The sequence below is a fragment of the Aptenodytes forsteri genome, unplaced genomic scaffold (assembly GCF_000699145.1).
Source record: "Aptenodytes forsteri isolate BGI_AS27 unplaced genomic scaffold, ASM69914v1 Scaffold2, whole genome shotgun sequence".
In the NCBI taxonomy this organism is placed as follows: domain Eukaryota; kingdom Metazoa; phylum Chordata; class Aves; order Sphenisciformes; family Spheniscidae; genus Aptenodytes; species Aptenodytes forsteri.
In genome coordinates, this window is record NW_008795695.1 from 12,285,140 (window position 1) to 12,301,711 (window position 16,572).

Consider the following 16,572-nt stretch of genomic DNA (forward strand, 5'->3'; position numbering starts at 1 on the left):
TAAGATTGCTTTGATTCTCTCAAATACTTTTTTTTTTTTAAACAAGCTAAACACAGATTTTTTATTGGAAAATACATTTGTTCAGAAACAGCTGTTAATTTTATTTGTACTTTGAAAGTCTTAATTCATATACACTTTAGTAAGTTAGGCCAAGCAAGTTAATTCACTTGTTCACACTGTCACTGTAATTACAAACAGCTCTTTGAGGAAAAACGTGTGCTGTATGCATTTATTCAACACATATTAGAAGAGCAGTCATTTTCTAGTTAGTGTTACTGGCCTGTGCTGGACTAGATCATTCATTTTATTGTTGAAAATTGTAAGGTAAATGTTTATCATAGATAAATTTTCTGAATTTATACACTTGTGTTAGCAAGATTACTGATGCTCGTTTAAAACAGGGACAAGTGAAAAATCCTGCAGTGAACCATAGTTTAAGTTTCTAGTTGACCTAGCTTGTGCTGCCCGTGTCCCGTAGCATCCTTCCTAGAGATAAAGGGAAGGAGGTAGTTGGGCTCTTCTCTCTGAGAACGAGGTTTAGTGGGTTTTGTTCTTTTTTCACCCCCTCTTAGTGGGAGAGGTAGCTCCTGGAAATCAAAATCAGGACAAGTGAAGGGTCAGGCCCTGGTTGGTCTAACCAATTTTTACCATGTTAGCCACGCTTTCTGGAAAACTTCCTCCACCCAAGCAACTATTACTTTAAAAAATGACGGGCTCCTTTTCCTATACTTCAGTGAAGTATTAAATGTCTGGGCTTTCTTTCTGCCTTTTAAGTGGTAGATTTTTTAATTGCATGAGCAGCATAGCTTGGATTCACTCATTTTTATGTCCATGTTTTTACTGATGCCAAAGAGCTATTTTCCTCATATAGGGCTACCAGGCCGGATCTACAATCACTGAAACAGAAAAATTCATAGCAGCTGGGGTTGTTCTCCTTTTGCTCCAAAGACCCTGGGACAAACTGTGCCCTTCCTGAGGCCGTGCCTTGAGGAAGTCCCAAACATCTGAGAGTACGTGTGACAACTGAATTGGCTCTGAGGAGAATGAAAACACTTAAAATCAATGGCCGCACTTTATACAGAGTAGACTGTGATGAACAGATGAGATAAGAGCAGGTCATTGCGGCTCATAGAAACCACTGATTCTTGTTATACAGTTCTGCAGCCCCTTGTAAATACAGCCTAGAAGTTCTGTTGAAAGAAGCTTCTTGGTTTCACTGTGTAGTAACTCCTCACATGATGCAAAGCTCTTTTGATATCGGTGCCATATCCAAGGAGTGCTATAGAAGAACTCATTTCCACTCCATTTTCACAGGCAAGGCTTCCTTACTGAGACAGGTCATGTAGGACAAACAGGTAGAATTTGGGTCAAAATAGTAAATGGTAGGCTGTTAAGCCCCACTGAATCTAATAAATGGTCCATTAGATGGGCAAAGGCTTCGGTGTATGGATGGTGAAACAAAGCATGAGCTAGTTTACATTCTCCATGAAAATCAGTAAAGAGGCTTTTCTTTCGTGCTAACAAATTTAAATGACGCACTGTTGTGTTTCCTCTAGGTAAAAGAAATATTGACAGCCCTTGGTTTGCTGACATGTGCCAATACGAGGACTGGGAGTCTTTCTGGAGGCCAGAGAAAGCGTCTTGCCATTGCTTTGGAGCTGGTGAACAATCCTCCTGTCATGTTTTTTGATGAACCAACCAGGTACTTCAAGGCCAAAAATGAAAGATAGACAAATACTGCTTTATATAGTAGAACAGTGCTGCAGAAAGGTTATTCACCTCTAAGTCCTTGGAAAAGGCTAATTTTGTGTTGCCTGTAAGTACTGAATAAGGCCACAAGAAATAATTTGATTTGGCTACTTAGTGACTTGGGTCACTGCTGTAACCGCCGGACCATGGGACTATGAATAATTTTTAAGGGAGACACAAACTGAAACAGGAAGGAAGACAGAGAGGAAAATCTTTTCAGATTGTAGCATGAGTTTTCTTTTTCAAGCAAAGATAACTTGAATATAAGCATTTTAAAGTGTGACTTTTAATAACGAATGTAGCATATTTAGAATCAAATTCTGTGATCAGTCTAGGAGGAGGCTGGGAGAGCTATGAATATGTATCTATTCATTAAAGTTGGGAGCATTTAAATCTGCAGTCCTAAAATGTAGAAGTCCCTTAAGGCAGCTTTTTCATTCTCATGCATGTTTCCAACTTAATTGAAAGACTGATGGAAAAATACAAGCCTAAGGTTGGCATATGATAAAATTTATAAAAGGGTAATAGTAAGAGACCAAAGTAGCAAATACGTCTGCTAGTTTTGAGTGGTGCCTATGAACCTGTGGATAACAAACTTCCTTCTTTTTATTCAGCGGCTTGGATAGTGCATCATGTTTTCAGGTCGTCTCTCTGATGAAGGCTTTAGCCCAGGGTGGCAGGTCCATCATTTGCACAATTCACCAGCCCAGTGCTAAACTGTTCGAGTTGTTTGATCAGGTACTATTCTCAAACTTTTTATCTGTGGTTTAGGTAGGTTATACTTTTAAGGCTACACTCTTTAAGTAAAAACATGAATAATTCTAGTCTATGGTTCCAAATCAAATAAAGAAATTAAATAAATAAGAGCAAAATATACTTTTTGATTTTTTTTTTCTCCTTCTGCCTGTTTCCATTATTTACATGTAATGTTTTTAAAGAATCTGGCTGATATGTTTGTGAAATCATGATTATCGCACTTGCGATTTTCATGCCTTCACCCACCACTGCTCCTGGGCACAGGGCTGTCAGTAAAGTAAATTAGAGTAATTTAAAAGCAAGAGAGCTTTAGTGCCAATGTCTGCAATGTTGCTAGTACACGTTCTCATCCTAGCTGCACAGGTGTAAATTCAGAAGAGTTTATTCATGTGAAATAATAATAATTGAAATGAAGTCAGTTGGAGATCTTTTCTCCAACCTAACAACAGGATGTGGACCATGTGTGTTTAGGTTAGATTTAAATTTACTTTAATCTTGTTAGGAGATTTAAATTAGACCTGTGAGAGCCAAGAGAAAACCTACTGCACCATAGGTGAACAAGCTCTTGCAGATTGCCAGTCTGGCAAGGAGGTTTATTTAAAGTCAATAGTGTGGCTAAAGGTAAGAATAATGAGGCTGTTTCCCATTGCTCTGCTGTTCCACCTCTCCTTCCATTCCTGCATTCACCAGCCTCATCTCCCAGCCCAAAATATCCATAATGTGTGGAAATTAGATGGCTCAGCTCTACAGTTTCTTGCCTATTTTCAGCATGTGTCTAAGGCTGGAATTAGTCTGTTTCTGTGTTAATGTGCTTTAAGTCCTGGAGGGAATGTTTGCAGAATTCAAACCTTAAGCATTTCATTTTCCATTAGTTATAATTCCATGCAAAGGTAGTTCCAAGTGGTGACAAATCTTCCCAAGGTGTTCTTCCCACAGGGACAAGAAAAGGTCATTAGGTTCATAGGTTGCTGTCATACAGATAGCAGGTTCAAATATTTTGATACTATTTCACATTTTTCTTTTCTCTTTTTATTTTTTCTTTTTCTTTTCTTTGCCTTGTTTTCCAGCTCTATGTTTTAAGTCAAGGTCAATGCATTTACCGTGGGAAGGTATTAAACCTAGTCCCTTACTTGAGAGATTTGGGGTTGAATTGCCCAACCTACCACAATCCGGCAGATTTTGGTAAGGACAATTTGAATAGTTTATTTAATTTATTTTGTATTCGATTAGCACGTTCAGGGTAACGGGGACCATGGTGTGTTTTATACTTTTGTACATATATACGTATGTGCATGTGTACATATATGTATCAAAATTCAAAATAAAATTATTCTGATTTTTTCTAAGTAATTTGAATGCCATCTAGTGGTAAAATCTAGTGAATATTTCTCTCTGGTGGAAGTCCAGGTCCAGGAAATGAAAGATAAAACATATTCTTTAGTGTTTCATAGTTATTAATCTTAGTGGCTTTTCAAAGTGGCTCCAGTGTTCTGTTTTTTTATCTTGAACAATACCACTGTGGTATTGTACAGCTAATAGCATTGAGGGGTTTTTCATTGTTGTTTCTTAATTCCAAAGAAGCACTAAGGGCCACAAAAATAGACTTTTGTAGTTTTTTATTACCAAGACTATCCCATATTCACTGCCTTTCATCTAAAATGGTTCATTTAACTTCCAGGATGAAGAGAATTCTCTGAAGATTTGTAGAAAGATACATTTAAATTATGTGTATATACATATGAATTTGCATGTGGCATTTTAGAGCCTGTTCTAGACAAAACTCCTGTTTCTGTCAATGCTACAGAATCAAGGGGATCTAATAATAAGGCTTGTGACTAGCCAGTAGTATAAACCAGTAACTTACCTTCTGTTTTTTGTAGTAATGGAAGTAGCATCCGGTGAATATGGAGACCAGAATGGCCGGCTGGTACGGGCAGTACGGGACAGGATATGTGACACAGACTACAAGAGAGATGTTGGTGGTGAGAATGAGTTGAATCCCTTCCTCTGGCACCGGCCTTCTGAAGAGGTATTTTGTATATCACAACTAATGGGCATGGCTTGAGGCTGGAGGGGGAGGAAGAGAATTTAAATCCTCGGTCAGTGGAGGAGGTTTCTGGGCACATTCAGCTGATGAGAGTGGCATTTTGTGAATGAAAACCAAGCAAGATACTGCAAAGAAAGAAGTTTATTCTTTTATGTGTTTCCGCAGGATTCCTCCTCCACAGAAGGCTGCCACAGCTTCTCTGCCAGCTGCCTAACCCAGTTCTGTATCCTCTTCAAAAGAACTTTTCTTACCATCATGAGGGATTCGGTAAGACTGCCGTTATAATAACTTTTGTAGCCAAAAGGTCTGTTCAGTTGGTTGTGAGGTAGTGTAATACGCCTTAAAGGTCCTGTCCAACAGCCCACACATGAAGATCATCACAAAATTTCAAAGGAAAGAGACTGGTCTTTCAGTCTTGCAATTAACTGTACCATCTCCATTGTGAACAACAGTTTTCTTCAGAGGAACTCAGAAGCATCTGGCCTAAAAACCTAAAGCTTAAATCCCCTCTGTGCTGGCAGGTCTCTTACTCAGTTATTTATCCTACTGAAAAGTGAGTGAGAAGTTGTACTGGTATGTCACAAAATCAGTTTTTCCAGAAAATTCAGTGTGGCAGAGATGATAATTTCAGTGTGATGTAAGACTTTAATACTTAAAGTCTTTATTTTTGAAACAGAAAATTCATAACTAAAAATTTTGCTTCTCTGAAAAGGGAACATATCTGTTTTCATACATTTAATATCAAGCTGAAGTAAGTATCATAATGAAACTCTTCATTCCCAAGGAAAAAAACCATCTCTTTCACCTTTTTTCTTAAAAATAAACAACCCCCTTCAAAATCCCAAACCCTGCAGTTTTCATGTATGTTCATTAAATGTTTTGGGTGCCTAGTTTGCATTAACAAAATGCAATGGGACTTTTTTTTCTTTTACTCAAGGAAGTTTTTCTTATCTCTAAGTAGGTGAGTTGCTTGTGAATTTAAAAGATAGGACTATTTACATTGTCTGATTGATGCTTTGAAATGTCCTCTAGATAGGATTGTTCCTTCATTAACAGGTGTGAGTTAAGATGAGCTTCCTCAACCAGACCTTACGTGCACACCTGTCCAGGGAACTCACCCGTGTACAGTATAATTGGTACTGGTTGGCCAAGTGGTTTTCTCTGTGGCAAATTTGCAGTTTGATAAATCTGAGGAGGGTTTGTCTGCTGCTTTTTCTGTGTGTTGGAAGGTTTTCAGTGCTTTACATGAGGGGGGGGAAGACAATATATACGTTAATATATATTGATGCATTAATTTGACATATCTGTCCTTAGAAAAGGAGAAAGCCAGACGATACATCTATACTGGCGGACATATGGTGAATTCAGATGAGGTAGTTTGGAAACCAAAAGCAATTGAGCCATGTGGAGCACAGCATGAGTAAGTTACCCTTGCGCAGGGTAAGCTGAGCTTCACTGAGCTCCAGATGCTGCAGCTACAATGGTTTTGGCCTGCACCCGGGCAGGTATCTCTTTAGGACACTGCCGTTTCCAGTGTAGACATGTCCACACAGAACTACAGGCTTGGAAGAAACCTACTGGACCATTGTGTCCAAGCCTCCGCTGTCAGATAACCACAGTATTCCTTCCCTTTCAGAAAGGGAAACACTATATTGAATGCCATAGTAAAAGCAATCAGCTGTTTTCCCCACTGCTCTGGTTGGGAAGATACGGCAGAACTATGCGATTCTAGTGGTTAGGAAGCATCTTCTTATTTCCAGACCATATATATTATGCCCATTTGTTGTTTTGCCAGTGCATTTCTTTGCCGTAACTTGTTCTTCTCCCTTGCTGTTTTACATTATAGTGCATTTGTCATTCAAGGATTAATTAAGTTGTAATCTGTAAGAATTCACACATCTAGTCTAGTACCAAATATTTGGTCTAAAATAAATTGACATGTTCATGTGGGAGGGCTCTTGTAATCCAAAGCGTACATACAGCTTCACATTCTCCACACTGCTCAACTAGCTAATCAGAATGTCTCTGGTACGCTTGGAGAGCATATCTCAGAGGTGTGTGAGCACTAACCGTGGATCATATGGTCCTCTCCTCGTCTCCACCAAGGGGAAATTGTAACTTATTTTCTGATGCATAGATTGAAGAACAGTGTTGGTTTTCAGATTTTTTTTTTCCTGCTCAACTGTAAAGGCTTGCAGTTGTTCCAAATTTTACTATTTCTTTCGTTCTTCCATACCTCTTGTAGGAATACTGTATTGCAGAGAAGGCACAGAAGGCTAATTTATACCTGGTTAAGTTAGTTTGGTCTCTACAAGCCTGAGATACCTTTTCTGCCTCTCTTCTGCTCTGGGAAATTTATCTTTTAGTCAGAGAGAGAGTCTCCTCCTGATGAATGAGGGCCAATGGCTCCATGTCATTGTCAGACGGTACGATTTCAGGTTGCAGCATTTGCAGTTTCTGCCTGTGTTTACAGGAAGAAATTTTCTGTACTGTAATAGCCATGTGTCTGATTTACACTGGGAAGCTCATTACAGTAAGCATTCCTTAGCTGAAGCCCAGTTTGCCAGTAGGAAATTAACATCTGTATGTAAGGTCTTCTGGACATAAGTACTCCTTTTCTGCAATCTGATTTCAGTCATATTGCCATTGTTTTTGAGCCCAGACTTTCTGATGAGAAATACTACTCTTTCCTTGCCTGTAGGTCCTGACACACTTGCGTATCACCTCACACATTGGCATTGGACTGCTCATCGGCTTGCTCTACTTAGGCATTAGTTAGTTTGCTCTACAAGCCTGAGATACCTTTTCTGCCTCTCTTCTGCTCTGGGAAATTTATCTTTTAGTCAGAGAGAGAGTCTCCTTCTCCTGATGAATGAGGGCCAATGGCTCCATGTCATTGTCAGACGGTACGATTTCAGGTTGCAGCATTTGCAGTTTCTGCCTGTGTTTACAGGAAGAAATTTTCTGTACTGTAATAGCCATGTGTCTGATTTACACTGGGAAGCTCATTACAGTAAGCATTCCTTAGCTGAAGCCCAGTTTGCCAGTAGGAAATTAACATCTGTATGTAAGGTCTTCTGGACATAAGTACTGTCATTGTCAGACGGTACGATTTCAGGTTGCAGCATTTGCAGTTTCTGCCTGTGTTTACAGGAAGAAATTTTCTGTACTGTAATAGCCATGTGTCTGATTTACACTGGGAAGCTCATTACAGTAAGCATTCCTTAGCTGAAGCCCAGTTTGCCAGTAGGAAATTAACATCTGTATGTAAGGTCTTCTGGACATAAGTACTCCTTTTCTGCAATCTGATTTCAGTCATATTGCCATTGTTTTTGAGCCCAGACTTTCTGATGAGAAATACTACTCTTTCCTTGCCTGTAGGTCCTGACACACTTGCGTATCACCTCACACATTGGCATTGGACTGCTCATCGGCTTGCTCTACTTAGGCATTGGCAATGAAGCTAAGAAAGTCCTCAGCAACTCCGGCTTCCTCTTTTTTTCCATGTTGTTTCTTATGTTTGCTGCGCTCATGCCAACTGTCCTTACATGTGAGTGCCAGTCATACTGTTACATCAATGGACAAGGAGATTGCAGTAAGCTGGGAGGGTGTTGTAATGTATTTTTCATATAAGATAACGTTTGACATGTGCTTCTGCTTCTAAGACAGGTGTGGGGATAAATCTTGCACTCACTAAACTGCTGTGTAGAGGCAAACAGAGATAGGCTTGTCCAGTGGCACCTCTCTCTCCCCAGTTTTGCCAGCGTTTCTCAACCTGGACAGTTCACCGTTACAGTCCTGGACTGGAATTTCCCCTTATGCATGACACAGCATGACAGTGCATCTCAGCTGTGTCATGAGCTCATGTTTGGTCTTAGGGAGGATGTAATAATTTCTCTAGGACTTCCAAGTCATGACTCCTGCATAAGATCAGCATATTCATGTGGTGTCAGAAACAAACACCTGCAGTATGGACTGTTCCATGCTTCCTCTGGGAGCGCTGTTACTTTGGATTCTCTGGTGGACCAAAAGGAGTAACCAGGTCCTTTAAGTTTTGACACCACTTTTAATTCAAAAAGCCTCTTTAAGGGAGGTTCAGATCATCTGAGTAGACTGGTACATAGTCTAAACAGTGAGCAACTCTCAGGGCTGACCTCTTACATTTCATTATGAATCATTGAAGCTATTGCTGGTCTGTCAAAGGCCTCAGAGTTCCAGTGCCTCTATGGGACTGCAGCAGTGCAGGATTAGATATGGATAAACTGTGTTATTATGTACAACAATATTGCACACTGACAACCTAACGTACTAATTTGTGTTCTCTGTAGTTCCTCTTGAGATGGGAGTATTTCTTAGAGAGCATCTGAACTACTGGTACAGCCTGAAAGCCTACTACCTCGCCAAAACCATGGCTGATGTTCCTTTTCAGGTATATGCTCTACTCTCCAATAAGACAAGAACCATTTAAGTTCATGGCTACTCCACTTGCCAAGAAGATTAGTACTAGTATTTTATCCATCTGAATAGTGGAGAAACTGTCCGTATGTGTGTGCTGAAGCTTCAGGTCCAAATCAGAAGCACCCTCAGAGTAAACAGCAGGACAACAAAAGCTGAGACCTGACCCAGTATTTCTTTAATAAACAGATGACCATCTTTGCTTTTTTGCAGAAGGAATTGAAAAGGACTGTAAGTGAGTGGGATCTGTTTTCTAATGCCCAAGTAGTAAGATAGATATCATAGTCTGTGGCAGATGCATTTATTATCTTCAGCCATGCCTGTCACGTAATGGAAAGGCTGAGAGCTGTGGATTAACTAGAACTCCCCATGTTTTTATTGTATTCAGAGTAACAGTGAATGTTTGGCTTTAATGGACTAACTCCAAGTGTATCTCCTTGCAGATCATGTTTCCTGTGGCTTATTGCAGCATTGTGTACTGGATGACTTCACAGCCATCTGATGCACTCCGATTTGTCCTCTTCGCAGCCTTGGGAACCATGACATCCCTGGTGGCTCAGTCACTGGGTCTTCTCATAGGTGCAGCCTCTACATCCCTCCAGGTACTGATGATGTTTTGTGGTCTCACAGGAACCCTGCTGTCTCCTAACACTGACTGCTTACTGTGACTGCTGCTGTGTCCCCAAGACCTTTGTTGAGAGATGACAGGCAAAGAGTTGTCTTGGTCTGAATATAGCTACTTGATGCTTCCCACTAGCATCGACTTAAACAGCATACATGCACTGGATGTGAGGCTCTGAAGTTCCTTCCCCATCTGAATGGGGCTGTGCCTGCCCCAGCTACTTGATGTTTCCCACTAGCATCGACTTAAACAGCATACACATGCACTGGATGTGAGGCTCTGAAGTTCCTTCCCCATCTGAATGGGGCTGTGCCTGCCCCTGCTTGAGTGGCTTGTTGCTTGCTATTCATCCCAGGCTGAGCAGGTCCTAGAAACTGCAGGACTGATGCATTTCTGTGCATCTACAAAGTGGCGGTAGGCCATGAGGATCAGTAGCTCAGGAGAGGGTTCTTCCATACACATACGAAAAGGTTGCAGGAGGCAAGGTAGGAAAAGGCTTGCCCAGAAACTAAACTTCTGCAGAGGGAGGGAGAGAAGCAGCTGTTGGCATGACAGTCACACTGGAAGCTGGCCGTGTAACTCCATCCTGCTTCCTGGCAGGAGATGTGCTGAGGTGACCATTCCACAGCCGATCTGTTTTGTGGTGCTTATGATAACAGATGATATTGACATTAATATGCATTGATGCTATCAAGATTTCTGCAGTAGAAGGCTTGATTCCATCTCTGTGCCACCCTGTGGAGACCAGCAAAGCCCTGTTGTATGATCCCTGTGCTTCTGCTTTCCCCAGAGATACCTGTATGGCCCTTTGCCCTGGAGGGGATGTAGAGAGGACAGGCTGGAGTTGGGTCAAGATCTATCTTCCCCACCAAAGCCACCCAGCTGGAGATGTTCTTTATCCTCTTCACAACGTTTTAGGACCAGTTGAAGCTACTGTTCATGTGGGGTTAATGAGGAGGCAGGTCTGTGTGTCTTCAGTGGGGAGTGAGTGAGAAAGGATAATATTTAGAAAGAGGGGTCTCATACTCAGAGAAGCAAGGGAATCACAGTGCCCATCTTGCTCTGTAAACTTCTTGGTGGGTTCAAGTCCTTCAAAGGACAGGTCCCCAGCACAGCGGCGGCATCAACTAGTTAGAACGGTTTAGAAAGAGGAGAGGGACCCCTTTTCCTCTACTAACAGCAGCTCACCTCCCCCTCACAAGAAATCTCATCAAAAAAAATGAGTTATTTCCTAGTATTTGGAACTGTGATAATTTGGGGGAGTAGCATTATAAGAAGGACTTGAATGGCATCGCTCCCCACTGCCTAAAGAGTAAGTTTGCATTGCCTATTTGGGTTTGGCACAGAACAGAGGATTTGCCATAAGGAAAGTTGGCTCTTTTAAAGGCTTGTTTCCTCACTGGAGGTCAGGACATCAGATGAAAGAGCAAGTTAGTTTTTATTCTTTTCTCTGGCTTTCTGACAAGAGACTGTCTATTCCTTCTCTTCACAGGTGGCCACTTTTGTGGGCCCAGTTACTGCCATCCCAGTGCTTCTGTTCTCTGGGTTTTTTGTCAGCTTTGATACCATCCCAACATACCTCCAGTGGATGTCCTACATTTCCTATGTCAGGTACTGCTAGGGAGGCCATTAACCTCCCATCTGGAAATGCTGTTTGTTTGCCTTTGCTTGTTTGGGTGGTTATTTTGAGTGCCAAAGACACTATGTTCACAGCACATTCTTTTAGAGTATAAACGTACATATGGTATATACCACATTATCTCACTGCATTTTACGTTGTATATGATGTGAAATAAATAGGAACATTCAGTACAGATTATCGGCCGCAAGTCCATGTCAGTCCCCTTGAATTCAGTGGGGTTGCACAGCATGCAAATCTTCCTGGATTTTGCAATAGTGGATTTCTGAAATAATAGGGACAGTATGCCCAGCTGAGAAATTGATGCCAGCACCTCATTTTGGAAGAAAATGTTGTATAAATCACTGCTGTATCCTAGGTAGACTTGTTGGATAAAGGCCTGTTTTTACGTTTTGCAGTAGTGCTGCCACAAGAGGCGTGGGATTTGTGTCATCTCTAATCTAAACTAGTGTTTTAAGAACCATAGGCACTTTATATCCTATCTATGTCTGTCACTCTCACTGTCTGAGACAGCTATCTTAAGATGGGATGATTGCCATCAGGAAACCTCTGAAGACTGGCACGAAGGGATAGTTTAGACTAGACACTTAAATGTTTATAGCTGAAATTAGGTGAGGTGAATTTTCCCATCCCCCTTTTCCCCACCCTGCCCAAGCTGCACTATTACGGAGAAAACCCAAGCTAAAATATCCTCTCATTTGGCAGTGAGGTCTTACACAGAGACCTATCAAAGATTAAGAGATCGCACCCCCTGAATTAGTAGCTGAATTCAAGATGAGGCCTTAAGGCATTGTTTAGCCCGTGTGGAGTCTCCTGAAGCCGGAGGGCGCTATTGTATGCATGGGATCCATGATGGTGTATCTGCTCACAAAGTCAAATCCTAAGTGCACCCAGTGCCAGGGGAGATTGTGCATTGCCAGTGAAACTATAGCACATGGAAGGAAAGAGAAGCAATGTTCTAGATTTATGCCAGTTTTAATATATTTCTGACTTCAAATCATAATTGTATCCCCGTTGCTTAGTTTCAAAAAATGGAATTAATGATGTTACTTTTAAAAGGGGAATTTCTGAATATGAAATTAATCTGCTTTGTATTTTAACATTTTTCTTTGGAGAAATTGCACTATACGCTATCTGGAAGCAGTTGAAGACAAAACTTCTGTCTTTGTTCAATCTTACGTAAAATGCCAGTGACATGTCATTTGCTTGATTGTAACAGGGATAGAACTTGCCCCGAGACATGTGTGTCAGAATGATATTGAACCCCTCGGTGTTTCCAGCTGAGCTCTCATAGGGATTGTATTGCTGGTGGAGTACTTCTAAATAGATCATCAGGACTTTTCCTTGTAATCCGTCCTTCTTCTTTCCAGATACGGGTTCGAAGGAGTTATTCTCTCCATCTATGGACTGGATCGAGAAGATCTGCATTGTGACAAAGATGATACTTGCCATTTTCAAAAATCAGAGGCCATTCTGAGAGAACTGGATGTAGAAAATGCCAAACTTTACCTGGACTTCATTGTTCTTGGAATTTTCTTCTTCTCTCTGCGCCTAATTGCCTATTTTGTTCTCAGATACAAAATCCGCGCAGAGAGGTAAAGGAAAAACAGCTAAAACAATGCAGTAGGAAGATCTTTAGACATGCTATAGAGGGCACTTGACATTGTCTCACTGTGGCAGGCCAGTCTCCAGTGCCCAGCTAGATGCTGTTACGACCTAGCCCATAGAGAACCACAATGGGATAGTGGACATATAGTGTTAAGCCAATCAGTCCAGTTGGGTTGGGTCATGCTTTCATTACACTTTCTAGCTTTAACTAGGAAGAAAAAAATAGAAGGGAGTTTTACACCAGAGAATATCAATACTGAGGCAGTGTAACTGTAATAAAAAGCCTGGCTGCAGGAACTTTCCTTATGAAAAACAATTTCGTGGTAAGGTAATACTAGTCCTTGTAGCCAGAATAGTATAATGTCATCTATAGGTGACAAGGTAATGAGGTGCAAAATGGGGAATGCAAAGAAAATAGGATTCTCTCATCTTTTTAAATTCAGAGTTTCATCTTTGCAGTTTTCTATGTATTATTTTGCAAGTCTTTTCCACAGAATTACCCCTTCTGGCCAAAAGTCTGTAGATGTATTAATTAATAAGTTAAAGAGATCTTTTTAATATGGATACTTTTTTAAAACAAACCTAAAGTGATTCAAGTCATTATTTTTGTTTCTGTCTAAATTTAGAATTCTGGTGCTTTACTTGTCGAGCTGGTCTCATATCTGAAAATTGTAATGATAGGAGGAAAAGGCAAATTCTGAGTCTGCACTCAACCTGTAGTCCATATTTGGAAGCAACAACAGATAGCACAGGCATTCAGACATGTTCAAGCTGTTGCTGAATGATTGAAAAAATGTTCTTTTGCAGTGTCTTTTCAATCCTCAATATTTGTGATATTTAAAATACTAACTCTGCTCATTATCTGTTTGATCTACCTCCTGCGAATGAAAAAATCAAAGCACTCCAAGGCTCATTTTTTCTTAAATTGTGAAAGCAGAATCTATCCCTAAAGCCTGAGCGATTGTTAAAGCCTGATGGAGTGCAAGAGCTAGCCACAGCTCAAAGCTTGGGGTATTGTGTTAAAACACTTGTGACTGCCTCATGTGGCAGTGTTCATTATATCTGCAACATACTACTTGTAGGACGCGCCTCAAAATATACAAATGATGTTGTAATACTGCAGGTCTAATTATGCCAAGCAGTTTTGTTCTCATCCCGAAGTCTATGTGTGCGACATGGGAATTAATAGCTAATTGATCTAAACACCAATGAAACCGTTAAAAGAAGCGTGCATTTGTTTTGCATATCTCACCTTTGTAAACTTGGCAGGGGGAATTCTGGTTCTAAGTTGATGTGAATTTTGTCACGGATTTTCATGGGTTTGGATTTTCAACCCAAAATGAAATTGTGGGGCCCATACTCATGTTGGACACCTTGGTGACCTTCTGCAAATTCCACTACCTTCTGCCATTACTGTGCATTTACCTTAGCATCACAGACCTCCGAGTCAGACCTGCAGATTCTATGAATGCAGTATTCCTATCAGGATGCTGAAGTCTTGTAGATTGCAAGGAGCTCCATGTCAGCAAACCATTCAGGAGCTCAGCAGCTCATGACAGAGTAGACGAAGAGAGACCTTGTGCATCTGCTGGTCACCAGCAGTCACAATTCACAGACTGTTTTTGAGGACTCCATGGCTACGTCTATACTAGTAAACTAAATAGTGCCAGGGCCAGCTCTGTTAGTCCTCAGACAACTAGGACTAATAGGAATGGTCCCTGTCCTGTACTAACTTCTAAACAGAGCCCAAACATTGTCTGGAAAAGCTCTGGCTGTGCTGGGCTGCAGCTCTGCCATTTAGAACTGAAGACAGTTGCTTCTCAGTTTTCCTGGCCCGTGCCCAGGCTCTGTTTAATTTACCAATACAGACATAGACCACATGTATCTGTTAAACTCAGGATGCTTGAATTAAGACTGTGTTGTGGAAAACTTTTAAGTCAAGTCACATGCTTAGGAAGGTTAGCTGAACTTTCCCTGAAAATAAGATTGACCTGTGAAAGCAAGGTCAATCTTTACTGTAGAAGGAAAAAAAAATCCTTACACAACCTCTTTGCATAGTTTTGTTGCTGGTGTTTCACAAAATGTCCTGGAGCCAGTAGAGCTTTTATACAGTTCTGCAGCTTCTCCAGGCATAATCACAAGCATGTATGGGCCTATATGGCTGTCAGATAGGAGAAATTAAGAATTTTGGCTGTTCTAAATAGTGCTCGTAACTGTGAACAGTTTTTAAATAAGTCACAAGCTGAAATCCCTTGGCACAACGTGCCTTGATTCTTTCAAGACTCTCAAAATACTTGTGAATGTTACAGGCTGAAGTTCAAATGCTCTTTGCAAGCAGACAAAAGACCACCTTTGCCAAATTACTCTTTTGTTGCACACTGCTGGTCCAGCCGCAGGCTAGCTGAGTATGAGTGTGACATCCATGGCATTAAATACCTTCAGGGTTCATGTTTTGTGTTTACCAACACCATTTACCAAATACCACGTTGAAAATCACTTGCAATTTACCAAATGAAGTAACTTTGCTGACATTTCAACACTGTTAACTTACACGATGACAATGCTGTCTTCTCCCGTTTAGACCAGTTTAGCAGTATGAGTTCCTTGGATACTGTCTTGTTATCTGTGCCTATTCCTCTGTTTGTAGACTTTCTTATTTTACCTCTTTAGTCTGCAACATGTCCTCCTGTACTGTACCTTTGTATGGTATTATGGTAGCCAAAAGTCTGGTCCTCCACAGGTGTTCCTAAAAAAATGCATGCTCTGGAATATTTTTTGTCACTCCTTTTTTTGTTAGATACACTTTTTCCCAGCCATCTGCTGGCAGCATTTAGCTGAAAGTTACTATTCTAAGGAACACTTTCAGACTGTAGTATCCCAGTAAAGAAATAAATTAATTCTGTTGCAACTCAGTGCTACACATAAATGAGATAATCATTCTTTCCCTCCTTAGCTCCAAAATTAACTAATGATATCTCTTTTGCCACTACTGTGCGACAGGAGTATGTAAAGTCCATCCCAATTATGTTTTCATATACTGCAAAGATTTTTAACATAGTCTCAACTTGGCTTTTTTCTATTTATGTGGAAATAAATTCTAACAGGCTGGTATAAAATGCATTCCCAGGTTAATGGACTGAGCATGCACGTGCTGTAGCGTGAAGCAAGCACATTGTGAAGTTCTGGAGGCTTCATGTGGAAGAATAATGAGGCCAGCAAGATTCTAAAGACTTCACATCCTCAATTTATATAGCCATATATAAATAGCCATAAACTGGTTGAAATCGATGCCATTATTACCATTCGAACCAGTCACAATCTGGCTAAAAGTTGCATAAGAGGCTAAAGGTTTTTTAAAGGTCTGTTGAAGACTGAATGTATGATTTCTGTTGGGACTGCAGGGAGACTTTTGTGTTCTGCTGGCCGTCTTGTTTTATTTGGACTTCCTTTGTGCATGTCGCTTTGGTTACTGTGTGCATCAGTTAAGACTTTTATGTGCTTCAAATGGTTTTTTGTTGTTTTTCTTTGTGGAAACTTGCATATAATCTGAAAAACCCTGAAAATTTTTAAAAAGAACTTAAAACATTATTATTTACAATTAAATAAAACATATGGAAAGCAGATTCTACTCACATAAGAAATAGAAAAAATTGCATCTTTATGGATCAAAGGGGGTAACAGAAGAATATCTGGTGC

At 40.6% G+C, this 16,572-nt stretch overlaps 1 protein-coding gene across 1 annotated transcript in view; it reads left to right on the forward strand.

Annotated features, from left to right (window-relative positions):
• ABCG1 (ATP binding cassette subfamily G member 1) overlaps nucleotides 1-16,346 on the forward strand; it is a 59,608-nt gene extending 43,262 nt beyond the window's left edge. The window contains exons 5-14 of the mRNA XM_009283000.2: nucleotides 1,557-1,702; nucleotides 2,364-2,487; nucleotides 3,573-3,687; nucleotides 4,386-4,534; nucleotides 4,718-4,819; nucleotides 7,934-8,102; nucleotides 8,881-8,981; nucleotides 9,451-9,609; nucleotides 11,122-11,240; nucleotides 12,639-16,346. Of these exons, the coding sequence (XP_009281275.1) occupies nucleotides 1,557-1,702; nucleotides 2,364-2,487; nucleotides 3,573-3,687; nucleotides 4,386-4,534; nucleotides 4,718-4,819; nucleotides 7,934-8,102; nucleotides 8,881-8,981; nucleotides 9,451-9,609; nucleotides 11,122-11,240; nucleotides 12,639-12,867 (1,413 nt within the window). The 3' untranslated portion in view covers nucleotides 12,868-16,346. The remainder of the gene's footprint in view (nucleotides 1-1,556; nucleotides 1,703-2,363; nucleotides 2,488-3,572; nucleotides 3,688-4,385; nucleotides 4,535-4,717; nucleotides 4,820-7,933; nucleotides 8,103-8,880; nucleotides 8,982-9,450; nucleotides 9,610-11,121; nucleotides 11,241-12,638) is intronic.
• The last annotated feature ends 226 nt before the right edge of the window (nucleotides 16,347-16,572 follow it).